Raw genomic sequence first — 14,035 nt, 5'->3', positions numbered from 1 at the left:
GGGGGGGGTGCAGAGTGTGTAAAGACGAGAAGAGTGGAATTTCATCAGGAAGTCGATTTCTTTTTCTCTTATAGCTGTAGAACATCCATTTCCCATCAGAAAGTTTTCTCCAAAACAGGCAGAGGAAGATAATTGAATTCCCCTTACATCAGGGGGGAGCAGCCACGGTTGTGATTACCAGTAATAACAGATTCATACCATATTGCTTTCCTACTTCTTTGTATTGATTTAGCCTGCTCATCTGTAGGAACACAACTCCCCACGAACTGTGGTTCAAAATCACACACGTGCGTTTGGAACAGATACATGCTGCAGCACTTTTGCCTCCACTGATATGCACACACAATTGTTCACAGTCACACACATGTGCACAACTAGTTGAAGACCCTAAAGAGCCATATGGATTTACCACAACGCAGGCCATAAGTGCTGTAGAAATGATATGAGCAGCAGCCGGCAGATAATCACTGTGGGATTGGACACACATCTTACAGCTCCAAACAAGTGTTATCGTTCTCTTAATGGACACCTTGATTTACTTTTAGAAGTCATAATCTACAACCAGACATGCATCTACATTTCAATTCAGTGACTCAACTCCAGTGACTGGTTTTCTAAGATAAATTACCAGGGCCGGTTTTATTAAAAAGGTCCACAAGCCAAAAATGATTTAAACTCAGCTTTTGCAGTGGGGCTTTCTTCTGCTTAACAATGATTTCTAAAGGGAGAACAGCTCAACACACTAGTACTGGCATTGCATTGAAAACTACCTTTACAGCAATAGACGAATGCATCAGTTAAGCCCCTTTCCCACTGGACAACAATCCACTAACAACTGGCTTTTGTCTTTAATGGGAAAGGTTATATTCGGCATTCATTCCCAGGCTAAATGACCCTGCAGTAGTCACAGGTATTTATCGGCTCCAGCTACGAATGTCAGGGATGGAAACATGACACCCGGGTGGACCAGCTCATTTTCACCCTTTTGCAGGTGCTTTGACATGCATAGTCTATGTCGGTAACTTCTGTCATCTCAGCCACCAATTTCATCCGTCTCTGCCCAGGCACCTCTCGGACATCATTCCCAAAGTCAGCACCGAGTATGAAAAAGAGACTGAATAGGACTGCCCCCCTTGGTGCCATGTTGAAAAAAAGGCCACAATAGTGCCCTCTTGCATTCCTCTATGGTAGATTAAACATAATAAAGTTCCCTCCAGGGTGCCTTTAAATGGAGAAAACATGATAAATTGCCCATTAGGGTCCCCTTTCACTAGAGAATTTATAGGCTGTCCTACATGCTAGACAACCTCCAGCGTGCTGGTGACCCACGTCATGCAGCTGCCGTCTATTCTCTTTTTTTTGCCCCAGCCCCTAAGATAGCCTAAGTCCACCACTGGCCTGTTTATTCAGGGTTTGTATAACATGATCTCACACTAGTTTGTGAAATGGCCACGTTATTTTGATTTAGTGATTCGTGTACATGTCATGATTTTCTCGTTTATTACGTGCACAGGTCACGTAATAAACGTGACCATTTCGTAAACTGCCATGACACTGACACTGGCCTGCTCTGGGGGACGCAACAACAGGGAAATGAAACGCCACACGCCAGCGTCAACAACGGGACGGACCACCATACGCGGGACACGGTCCCCAGACGCAGGGACACGATACGCGGTCTCTGTGGCACGCAACAACGGGGAAATGAAACACTGCCTGACGGCCACAACAACAGGATGTTTGTGATTAGGAAAAAAATGCCTGTGGTGTTTGACCCAACCACCCTCCCTGCGTTGAGTTTTAGCTTTTCAATACTACTCGCTACCGTAATCGTTCTGTTATCACAAAATGGCCATCCCGCTGAAATACATTACTTTAAAATTCGTAATCAACACACAAAAATAACAACATTAAGGTGACCTGTACACAAATCAATAGATTAAATAACATGACCATTTCACAAACTGCCATGAGACTGGGATGATTTGTTGGCATTAGCGTAAACGGCTCCAAATGCAGGTCTAGTTGACACAATGACCGGGCCTCACTAAAACCAGTCAGCACGGACAAATAAATGCTGTTCCCAAAGAAGGGGGGGGGGGGGGGGGGGGGGGGGGGGGGGGGGGGGGGACGAAATTACCTGTAGTGTGGCTCAATTGCAAATTTAGAATATTCTACATTTACATCAAGTCACTTCATGCTCATCACTATGTTGAATATAGAATGTTGTTTAACCAATGCTTTTGTCACAAAGTTAGGGAATTGAGTGAAATAGGTCGGGGAAATTTTTGACAGAAGCAAATCATCGCTGCAAAAGCAGTTAGATTAAAAGGCAGGCAGGCTACATAGTAATATATACTTACAATATAGCGGTAATTGGACATAGTCCTGTTTTTAAGGGTAGCCTGTGTTGAACACAGCCCAAAATCTCCCTTTCGTTGAGTAGTGTAACAGCTCACATGGTCAATTTACAATATTACAGTCTTAGCCCCCCATTATAGATCCAGCATGACACACCGAAAGTCTAAAAATATGCGTGACTTTGTGTGTGTGTATGATTTCTACAGGAAGTGGTTGTAGTTGGAGAGGAAAACTTCACCACCCCCTGCTACGTGCAGATGGACTCGGAGGCATGTCACATCCTAACAGAGACACTGGGGACTTACTGCCTGGTGGGCCAGTCAATCTGCAAGGCAGCCGCCAAGAGGCTTAAACTGGCTGTTTTTGGACCCGTCTCCTGCACAACGTTGGACTATCACATCAGGGTCTATTGTCTGGATGACACACAGGATGCACTCAAGGTAAAGAATGGAAACTAAATGAATCACACCAAATAATAATTTTGTTGCGTGGCTTTTTCACTTCAGACTAAACTCAAGTTAATATGTGCTCACACACATATGGATATATAATATGCAGTATGTATCTACAGTGAGCCCAACAGCTAAGTTTTCCATTGTCTTGGATAATAACACTGGAAGGAAAGACTTGTATGATATTTTAGGCCAAGTGCTCTGTTGTGTTCTTCATTCCTGTGAGGGATTTTGTTCTCTCTTAGACCACCCATGCTTAAACTGGAACCTCGTAATTTGCATTTGAAATACAATATATTGCAGCTTGAATTGAAGTGATTATCTAGAGTCATATACAGAAGTTTTCTCACCTCTAGTCTTCTGGAAGTGAGCTGAGAAGTGGTAAACAAAACAGGGTCAGGCAATGTCAGAGTAACAACGCTTTAGAATTTAAACAAATTCAAAGCACTAGGGGGACCATCTGATACAGGAGATTAACATTGGTAATTTATGCATGCAATGATAAGTCAAGTGTCAGTGTGGCACACAGCCATGCACATGCATACAGAAACACAAACATCACCATGCACCCTCATTTTTACCGTTTCAAGCAAGCAAGAAAACAAAGTTCAGAGGTGGACTTTTTAATGAGGGAGACTTTGTGTAGTATAATTGATCAGTTTGCTTTTTAAAAGTGGATGTGTCTGCTGTAACTCTACAGTAGAGCTCCTGCGTAGGAAGATGATGGGAAGGAAGAATTGATTATTTAAAAAAAGGTTGTAGGCGGCATCAGAAGTGATACTGATAACGTATTCTAAACTATTGTGTTTTTGTGTGTTCATTTATGCATTTAGATATATGTGTGCAGTTCATGATCCTGTAAATATGTTGATATTATCAGTATGTGTGTGTTTACCATCCACAGATACTTTCTAAGTACTTTCTTGGAGTGGGGGCTTACCTGATTTACAGAAGTCAATTTTACAAAGGATGAGCAAAAATCCCCATAGGACTGTTTGCAATGTATTATTAAAACAGCTGCAGCACAGCCAAGTTTAATGTGCTGCTTACTTTAGTCCACAAAATAGAGATATTAAATTAAATCTGATTCTCACCGTTTTATAAAATCTAAGATACTAAATTAAAGCAAAAAGCCACATTAACTGCAGTGCATCAGCTTTTGAATCTGTCCTTCTGTAGCGGGTGTGTACTCTCTATCTTGCGTTGTGTTGTGTTACAGGTGAAACCGTCGCTCTTTGTTGGCAATCAGAGCCGTTCTTTTTCTGGTAAATAGCAGAACAATTCAATTCAATTTTATTTATTTAGCACCAAATCACAAACAACAGTTATCTCATTCCGCTTTTCATAAAAGAGCAGGTCTAGACTATACTCTGTGATGAGAACATTGTTACATTGGCCACTATAAAGAGCTCCAGTTTGCATGAAGCAGGCTACAGCAGACTGCTCAACAGTAGCATACAGGATATTAACAAAATGTCATTATAAAATCACAAAAGTAGGAACCTGTACCTGGTAAATAGCAGAACAGTGTTTCACAATCACATTCGCCATTATAAAGAGCTCCAGTTTGCTAAAATGAAAACAGAAATGTAGTTACTGTTGCCACGGTTGTATCATAAAGTTACAGTAGGTTATCAAGCTAAGCTAACCAGACTAGCAAGCTAGCACAACGTGGTGAGCTTTTTTATTTAAGCTAAAACAATAGAAACCAAACAAAACAGGACTCTTATATAAAATATGAGACTTCCCATGTGGATATACTACATGCATAGTAACCTATTAACACAATAAACACATTTACTTAACTATAACAGCGGAGCTCAATATATGTGACTTACCATGAAGCAGGCTACAGCAGACTGGTGAAAGTGAGTAAGAATTTATACCCAATAGATGGTATTCATGCTACAAAAAAAGCCTGTCTCGTGGAAACTACTACCCAAATGAGAAGTTACCTTTTAATGGCAAGTGGAATTATGTACTTTGCTACACTTGGTGAGGTGGGAGAGTACACAAGGACAAGTCGTGATTGTTCTATTTTCATGATAGCAGTAAGGGAAGGGTGATGGAAAAGACAAAGGTTTGCTGCAAAATCTTGAATAATCAGTCAATCGTTACTTCTCTAGGTATTTATGATGTAATTTGATGCATTTAGGTCGTCTTCTAAAGTCAATAGAAGTAATTGAGTTTTACTGTCTTACATTAAAGATATGCTTCATTTCTCACATCTCAGAACAGCAGTACTTTGACTGGTTATTAATCAAGGTTTTTATTGAGCATCTTAATGTGTGTCTTCAGTTGAATGCTGTTAGCAAAGGCTAAAATCCAGAGAATTCAACTACTGAGCTGTTATGATATCTTAAAGAAAACTTGCATGTGTTTCAAGTGTTTCCTGGTATTGTGTCTGCAGTTATTATGCAAGAAACATGTCAAGGCTTTCTGCAATGTCTAATGCTGTATGAAAACATAAATTGCTCAGTCTAGGGCGGGGCAATATGCTGATATTATATTGATATTGTAATATGAGACTAAGAATTGTCTTTGATTATGAACATGGCTACATAACAGTAAATTTAGGTTATTTTCTGAAGTTACCAGACTATTCTAGCTCTTCTATTATTTGCCTTTAAACACATTGTATCCACATGATTATTTATCAAAAGATCTAATTGTGTAAAGATTTTTTGAAAGCACCAATTGTCAACCCAACAATATCGCCACAATATTGATATCAATGTATTTGGTCAAAAATATCTTGATATTTGATTTTCTCTACATTGCCCAGCTCTTTTTCAGTAAGCAAGATAGCAGCAGAGCTAAGGAGGATGTTTGAAGATATAATTGTTGTTTTTTTGTTGTTGTGGGGTTTTGTGTAGGAGGTTCTTCAGATGGAGACCCAGATGGGAGGGAAGCTTCTGGATGAGCCAAAGACCCTGAACTTTAAAGACAGCACACACAATCTGAGACTGTCAATCCACGATGTTCCACACACACACTGGAAGAGCAAACTCATCGCAAAGTATCAGGTGAGAGGGTATCGAGGACACAAACATATACACCTAAACACATTTTACATGTATCCCAATACAATATGCACTATGTAACAATTAATCCACACACACACAGCAAATATCAGATTAAAGTACTACTTATATTTAGCCAAACATGGTAAGACTTTGTGTAAATGTCGGTCCTCATTTTGTTTGTTAAGCTTTGCATCAGAGTCCAATATCTTCACAGTTATTCCTTTTGATGAATCCTCATTAATAACTGAAGATACTTAGAATTGAACCAGCCTGAAAATTGGCTTTACAAAAACCTGCATATTATTTTTTTGTTTTCTAGGAGATCCCTTTCTACCAGGTGTGGAGTAGCAGTCAGAGAACTCTTCACTGTACCTTTACCCTGGAGAGACTGAGCCCAGCCACAACAGACATCAGCTGCAAACTGTGTGTACGGCAGGTGGAAGGAGAAGGACAGATCTTTCAGCTCAGCAACACATTGGAAGAGGTACATTTTAGAAATCCAAATGCACACTGCAAAAAAAGAGACCCGCTGTGTATTGGCTGTCGGCTGTATGTGTGAGAAAACTGCAGAAGACAACTTGACTCACCCTGACGGAGGACACACTTAGGAATAAAACAATACATACAAATAAAAATGAACACAGTCACAGGGAGAAAAAGAGAGAGACACGTCTACATTCCTGCACTAAAGGTCCTAAAGTCACTAAGTTTTTGTGTGTCAGACAGTCAAGGCCCCTGCTATGGTTCTGTGACTCTGTTCAATCATTCATACTGAGGCTAGAGGTCACATAACATGGGTGGAATAACTCGTCTTTGATTTTGCTAGTCCATGTAACCACAGAGTCACTGTGTGTGTGTGTGTGTGTGTGTGTGTGTGTGTGTGTGTGTGTGTGTGTGTGTGTGTGTGTGTGTGTGTGTGTGTGTGTGTGTGTGTGTGTGTATATGTGTGTGTGTGTTAGTCGAAGGTCAGACAGTTCTTTCAGTTCTTTTGAAATGTCACTGCATTGAATTTTCCCACGGTGTTGATAGCTTTGCACTTTATGCTTTCTTAACCCTTTTTTAACCAGGTAAGTTGATTTTTGACTGAATTTAAAGGAGGGTTGCATGTATTTAGTACTTCTCCAGCGTTGGTCACTGAGCAAAATTAGAATGAAAACAAAATGTATCTAGTGGAGTTTAAGAGTTTCAAGGTATCTAACAAACCTGACACATCTTGCTGTCTCAGCCATCCTGGTGCCACTTTAATGTCATCCTGTCCAGGGTTATGCACTATAGTGTTTGTGTGTGTTTGTTTGTTCATTAACATGTATGAGTATTGTGTACAGTTCAAGAGCCCCAACAGATTTTTAAAAAGTTAAATTTTTTTTCCATGATAAAGGTATATACTTAGGGGGTCATTTTACAGAGAAAAAACACACTTGTTAGTGCTCTCAGGTGGAAAGATTTTGTAACAGGGAAACAGTTTCTAAAATTGCGGAAACACTTTTTGGGCATTTCTGTTCTGCAGTTTGTCAGTCAACATACACACAGAAACATCTTTGATATGTGTCTGTGTAACAAGTACACAGTCAAAATTAGGCCTTATTTAGGCAATGACAGTTTTCTCACAACATAAAATATTTTGTTATTGGATCAGTTGTAAATCATTTTAAATAGGCCATAGATAGTCTTGCACAGTAAATACTATGATCACATGAGATGTTTGGCAAGTATGGTAATTAGGACTGAATAGATAAACCAATAACTTACAAAAAGTAAAGCAGGTTTAAAGCATTTATAAATTCAACACAGAAACAGAGATGTCCCTTTGCATCAATCATTTAATCTCCAGCAGCAGAAAGCTTCCTGCGGTAAATTAGGGCTAAGGAGACGCAATAAATAGCAATCATTCACATAAACAGTGGCAATTGTTGTTTCCCACTGCCAAGCTAGGTTCATTAGGCTGCTGTCTCCTTTCAGCCCAGGAGTGGCAGAGTAATGGGATAAAGGTTTTGAAAGAGAGCAAGAGAAGAGAGACAGAGTGCTTGGTAGCAGATATATTTGTCGGTTCACTCTTGTATTGATTATGAGACTTATTTCTAATTGGTCAAACTGAATGCAAGCAGCAGAGAGACAAGCAGAGTCTTGGTCAGAACAATCAACAAAGAGATGTGTTTGAAATATATTGTAAATAGAATGGAGTTAATTTTGCCAATGTTGCCACATAGATGCACAATATCATACATATTTTACCTTTAAGGCTTTTTTTGCCTTGTTCTACTGTGTCTCTACCGCAGAAGCTATACTGTACACAACAATATACAGAAATGTAATATCTCCATAAGAAAACTTTAAACAAAAAAAAGGTATTTCCTTTTTTTCCTTTGACCAACAATTGACCGGATTCTTTGTCTTTCCAGGAGGTTCAGTGCATAGACACGTCCCTGATGGACCCTGCTAGTAATATCACGACCTTGGTGGGTCCCAATGCCTTCCGCATTCCTTTATCCATCAGACAGAAGCTGTGTGGCAGCCTAGATGCACCACAGACCAGAGGCAATGACTGGAGGATGCTGGCCCACAAACTCAACCTTGACAGGTGACACACACAGTTTTTACCATTTATTTTCTCTATTTTTCCTGCAGGCATTTTGCTTGGTTTGGAACATCATTCAGTCATGAAAAACAGTTAAAACATATGTACTCTAAACCAAAGTGCACAGTAAATCTTTTCACTCAATTCCATCGCAATTCATTATTTAGAATCGGCGTTACTGTAGAGTTTGAGTCAACTCCCATGCACCTAGAAATTAAAGATGCAATTGGGCATTTGCATCCTTGGTGTCTCTATCCCCAGACGTGTGTCTCGATGAGTCAGTCTGGAGGTTCATTCACCAGCAGCTATCGGAGGATAATTGGGCACAAGTGCCCCTTATTGCCCCAACAGTCCGCAAGCTCATGATGTAGTCTGTTAATGGTCACCAAATATTCCCGATCAGTGGGTGAAATATGGACAGCGAGCCAAATTGTTGTTTACTTCCACATTTCCGCTAAAAGCCACTCTTCAAAAGGAGCGTGATAACACAGAATTACCATCTTTTATCCTCTTTGTTCTTGTAACTGCTATGTCATGTCTCCTTACGTTTAAAGCATGACTCAGGCTTTTCTGTCACAGCCATCTCTCCTCTCTGTATATAAACAGTGAAACTTGGGCTGGACCCACTTTTACACAGACAAACAAACACATAATTGGGATTATTTTGGTCTATTGTACTGAGACAACTGGTAAAGGAACACACACACACACACACACAACGGTAGATCTCAGCCACTGAGTCCACCTAACAGCAGGATACCCCTTATCACATACTGCAGACAGATGGAGGCTGAGATGGAAAGTGAGAAGAAAGAGACAATAAGTAATAAAGAAATTGATGAAAATAGCTTATTGGATGTTTTGAGAGAGAAAATAACGAGGAGAAAACTGCAGGAGTAGAGACAGAGCAGAGGAGTGACACATCTCTGGTTGTGTTTAAACAGAAGCAGAGTGTGCCAACAGTACAATCGCAGGATTTACTGAGGAACATTTCATTTCTATCCCCATTGGACTCAAATCCGATGGCTTTTTCGCTTTGAAGCGGCATTGAGATCTTCGTCACAGATGGCTCAGTGTCAGACTGTTCTCTGCAATCGCTGTGTACTTGACTGTCGACGGCTTTAGTATTTACTGTTCCTCTGAAAACTCTAGTCCCTGTGGACTCGTTGGCACTTTTTTGTGCTCTATTATTGCAACTTAAAAATGCTCGTATTGTTCTTATTTATTTAAAATGGTTTGAATTGAACATACATAATAGCAAATGTACCTGCCACATTTAACTGACTAAAAAATCATCCACTCATTTTTTGATGTAGTTCTTCTTTTACTGCGTGTCCCGTTGTAAGGTCAGACGTCAGGTGCTGTACTCAGGTTCAATATGTTTAAACAATATTGTGTTAATATTGTATTAATAGAGTATAAGCCAGCATAGTCCTCAAAAGAGCAATCACATTGGGTAAAAGGGTATTGTGTTTAACTTTTCAAGCAGTAATAATACAGAAAGGGGGTAATTTGTCACCTTTGCACTGCGATATGAGACATGTTTGTTATTTTCTTGGTATGGGAAGATTTCAGCTTTTTTCAAACACACCTGTTACATATTAGGAGTTTGAGATTTTGGTCCCATCGTGATTGGTTGTTTGAATTTGATGCCTGATTAAGCTCCAGGACTAAAACAATATATCTGTAAGAAACTAAAAGCTGACATGAGAGAATTATACCTTTTCTGTCCTATCATTTTTACCATATCTTTTGTCCCTCTGCTCTCTTTGATCTCTTCAGGTATCTGAACTACTTTGCCACCAAGTCTAGTCCAACAGGTGTGATCCTGGATCTCTGGGAGGCCCAGCACTTCCCTGATGGAGACCTAAATGAACTGGCGGCTGTGCTGGAAGAGATGGGTCGCCATGACGGTAACTTCGCCTCCATGACAACGGAACACTGACGAAGCAGCGTGGTTACCGTGACAATAACAGAACTCTGGAAACGATTACACTCAAATTTATTCTCCCATGCTGCAGCAAGGGCATTGAACAAATCAGATGTGAGCAAAATAAAAGTTATCGCCATGGTGATTGAGCGCCGGTTAAATACCATGGCACTCTTGCCGACTTGGTAACAGACAAGAAATGCTCAAGGTAGTGCTGGAAACTATGTGTATCTCTGTGTTTTATTTGAGCAACATTGCAGTGTTGTGGGTGACCGAAGGAGCCATAACACAAGCTACAACACAACACAGTCCGTCAGGAACAAATAAAACACACACACGCCTAAAAAAAAAGACCTTGTCTGGTGCAACACTAGGTGTTCTTTTGCTGTTATTATATTTTCTTAAGATTATTTTTGGACATTTTTAGGCCTCTATTGACAGGACAGCTGAAGATATGAAAGAAGAGAGAGAGGGGGAATGACTGCAGCAAAGGGCCGCAGGTCAGAGTCGAACCCAAGCCCGCTGCATCGATGAGTAATCTCTATATACAGACACCCGCTCTACCAACTGAGCTATTGGGGCAGCCTTGTTGTTACTTCATACTGAACAAAGAGAAGCAGAGAAAAGAAGCAACAGCGGTCCTGGCCTTGAAAACCTCTATAAGAATGGAACTGAATCATAAAGGGAGCAAAGCTAAACTAATTACAAATGAGTGGGTGAAGGTAGAGTGAGGAAAAAGAGAAGACTCCTTAGTAAGACAAGAGTAAACACAGGGAGAGGCTGAGCTGATTACAGAAGGGAGAGAGGACGTACAAATAAAATGATGGAAGAAGCCGCAGGTGATCATCTGTACAACAGGATGGAAAACAGATAATGAGAAATTGGAGATAAAGAAGTGATCCCTCACTTCTCTTGCAAGCCTTGGCTGTACGTGATTTGCCAGTACAGTTTGTTGTCTTTATATCGTTTCCTAGGGAACGCTCTATGTATTCTGCTGTCCATATCTGTGGATCATTTCCCTATAACAGAATTTGCTACACAGTGACTGTCAATCAAAGGGTCCTGACCAGAAACAAGCCCAACACTACAGGTTTCCCTTTCTGCCTTTTTGGCTGACATCGTAAGTAAGGTTTAAATTTCTGTGTTTTTCCTCTGAAATGCAAGAAATTGAATAATGCAGGTCACAGGAAGTTTGTAAGTACCAAATCAAAGGCAACTATACTTCCTGTCCAAATGCATTTCATTTGTGCCTCTGATTTTCTTGAAAAAGGCAATCCAAAGATGATTACACTCCTGATGGATAAAAAAAACATATTTTTGTTAATATTTTAGCAGTGTGGTTGTGACAAACCTTTCTGTTTTGAGGTATGATGACACTTATTACAAACGGATAAACAGGGCATAGATGCCGACTGTCAGCTGTACATTCTCATACACAGAATATTTTATAATAAAAAAACGTTTGTTTTGGTAGGGTCGTCATTTACTAATTGTAAAGCTGAATATTTGTTCAATAAATACAGCAAAAACATTTTGATAACTGTTGGATGATATTCAAGCTACATTTCCCTTAACTAAAACAAGTGTTAACATATTTTCTGCAAGGAGCAGTTGTTTGGAAGCTGTAGTGCAGATAGATAATAGACGCTGGGGGGGGGGCGGAATTCCAGCCTTGGCTACCATATTTGGTTAACCACACCTCAATTCAAAGAGTCTCTCTGATGGACTGTTGGGGCTTGTTTCTGGACAGGGGCCAACTCAGAGAAAACCGAGAAGAAGCAAAAAAAAGATGAACTGAAAGTGAAAACACAAGTGTTTTTAGATACAGTAATATACAAATTACCACAGTATTATGTGTTACATCATTTGTATACAGCTAATATCATTCATCACTGCTAAATGTACACAATGTACTTATTTTATCAATTCATATTTTAATTTACACACACACACACACACACACACACACACACACACACACACACACATATTTCCGGTGTCTGATCATCACAGGATAAGAGTTGTGTTTGCTGTCAGGCCACATTTTATATGTGATCACCACCACGACTTGGTCATGGTCACTAGCACCATCCAGTGGCTTTTAAGAATAACAGCATTTACAGTTTTTTGATTGTCTGAAACGTGTATATACATTATTATGTTCATTCTAATGACATTTTTATTATCATAATGTTTTTTTGTTCTGTGGTCATTATTGTGTTATTTACATTAACATATTGTTTACCATTTTAAAGTGTTTACATGTGTGAACTGTATGGGGGATAAAAAATGTAACATATCAGTTGGTTGCCCTTTGTCTAAAACAATGCTCTGTCAGCAACAAACATTCCAACTCTTGGTGTATTTGTTGAAAAAGTTGCAATTTAGAGCTAAAAATCTGAATACCAACTTAATGGGCCTACTGTATGTAAAATGAAGTGTAAAATATTTGTGTTACATTGTTGAGCAAGGCTGTTTTTTAAATGTATGCATAGACTCGGTTGAACAGTGTCTGACGAAAAGGTGAAACTCCAGTAAGCCAGCTTTGAAAAACAGCCTTATTTTTAGTGGCTCTTGAATTGAATGTCTGATGCCACTGGGAACATAGACTCTATTCACCATGTAGAGACAAGACAGTTCAAAGGGAATACGTGTAAAATGCTCAAAAACTGGAGTCAAGCTATTTCAGCTCTGAACTATGGAGAGACGCCATATAATACCGAACGTCAGGTATGTAGAGGAGATACTGAGGAGGGTATTGTAAAGAAAACCAAGTAGGCAGGCCTTCTTAACACCAGTACAAAAGGTTAGATATTTCATCTAGCGCCAGTCCAAACAGGAGGAAACCTTGAGACATTGATTTTTGAGAAACATGCAAGCTTAAAGTCTAGCCTTGTATTGGTGTAAACCAGACGTAGACGACAAAGACCTCAAAATGATGATCTTTTAATTTCGGACAGCCTTATAAACCAAATTAGTAAAGGTGAATGTTTAAATGATGCAGAGGATGTTTTGTATGTTTTGAAATTTAACCGCTCATGTCAGATGTGAAGAAATGAAAGGGAAGAGGTTTTGAGGATAAAAGCCTAAGACATCAAGTCAGTATGTTTCAGAACAAAACATGACCCCAAAGGTCATGACAATGTCTCTTTCATACATGTGCTCATCAACATCTCTTATTAACTCAGAATACAAGCTTAAATTTTAACTTATGAAACACGTGCCAGGAAACGATCTGTTAAGAAATGTTAGTTACCAGTTGGGTAACTTTACCCTAAATTTGATCCTTGCCATGTTCTGAGTCTACAGTTTACCAGCAGGACAGACTGTTTGTTTGTTAAAAGGGAGTTTTCATATGAGGAGAGCAAACATAGGCTAGCAGAAGGTGATCCTTTGTGATGTAAAAATGAAGAAAGTAGTGTTAAGATATCAAAGTATGTAAAAAATATTTTGTATCAACGTGTACAGTTGTTTACTGTCAGCTATATTTGGCAAATTTGAGAATATAAAAAAGAGCAGTACAGTTAGATACTAGTTTGTATGTTTCAAGTTTTTTATTTAAGTTTCCTGTTTTGTGAAAGCAGTGTCTACTATGCAAACTTGGCATTGGTTATCATGATAGAAGTCTATAACTAGAGCTGTGCTTGTAAGTTCATTTTAATTTTAATATCAAGAGTGATTTCATTTGATT

General features: G+C 39.4%; 1 protein-coding gene across 2 annotated transcripts in view; it reads left to right on the top strand.

Annotated features, from left to right (window-relative positions):
• Positions 1-10,887, top strand: part of LOC117944715 (netrin receptor UNC5C-like) — a 177,403-nt gene extending 166,516 nt beyond the window's left edge. The window contains exons 14-18 of one of the 2 annotated variants that reach the window (XM_034871786.1): positions 2,568-2,801; positions 5,690-5,839; positions 6,159-6,323; positions 8,239-8,417; positions 10,197-10,887. In XM_034871786.1, coding sequence (XP_034727677.1) covers positions 2,568-2,801; positions 5,690-5,839; positions 6,159-6,323; positions 8,239-8,417; positions 10,197-10,359 — 891 coding nt within the window. In that variant the 3' untranslated portion in view covers positions 10,360-10,887. The remainder of the gene's footprint in view (positions 1-2,567; positions 2,802-5,689; positions 5,840-6,158; positions 6,324-8,238; positions 8,418-10,196) is intronic. The other variant, XM_034871788.1, reaches the window with a different exon arrangement.
• Positions 10,888-14,035: the final 3,148 nt, after the last annotated feature.

The sequence above is a fragment of the Etheostoma cragini genome, chromosome 5 (assembly GCF_013103735.1).
Source record: "Etheostoma cragini isolate CJK2018 chromosome 5, CSU_Ecrag_1.0, whole genome shotgun sequence".
Lineage (NCBI taxonomy): Eukaryota > Metazoa > Chordata > Actinopteri > Perciformes > Percidae > Etheostoma > Etheostoma cragini.
Note: the sequence above shows the minus strand (reverse complement) of the source record. Positions and strands in the feature narration are given on the sequence as shown.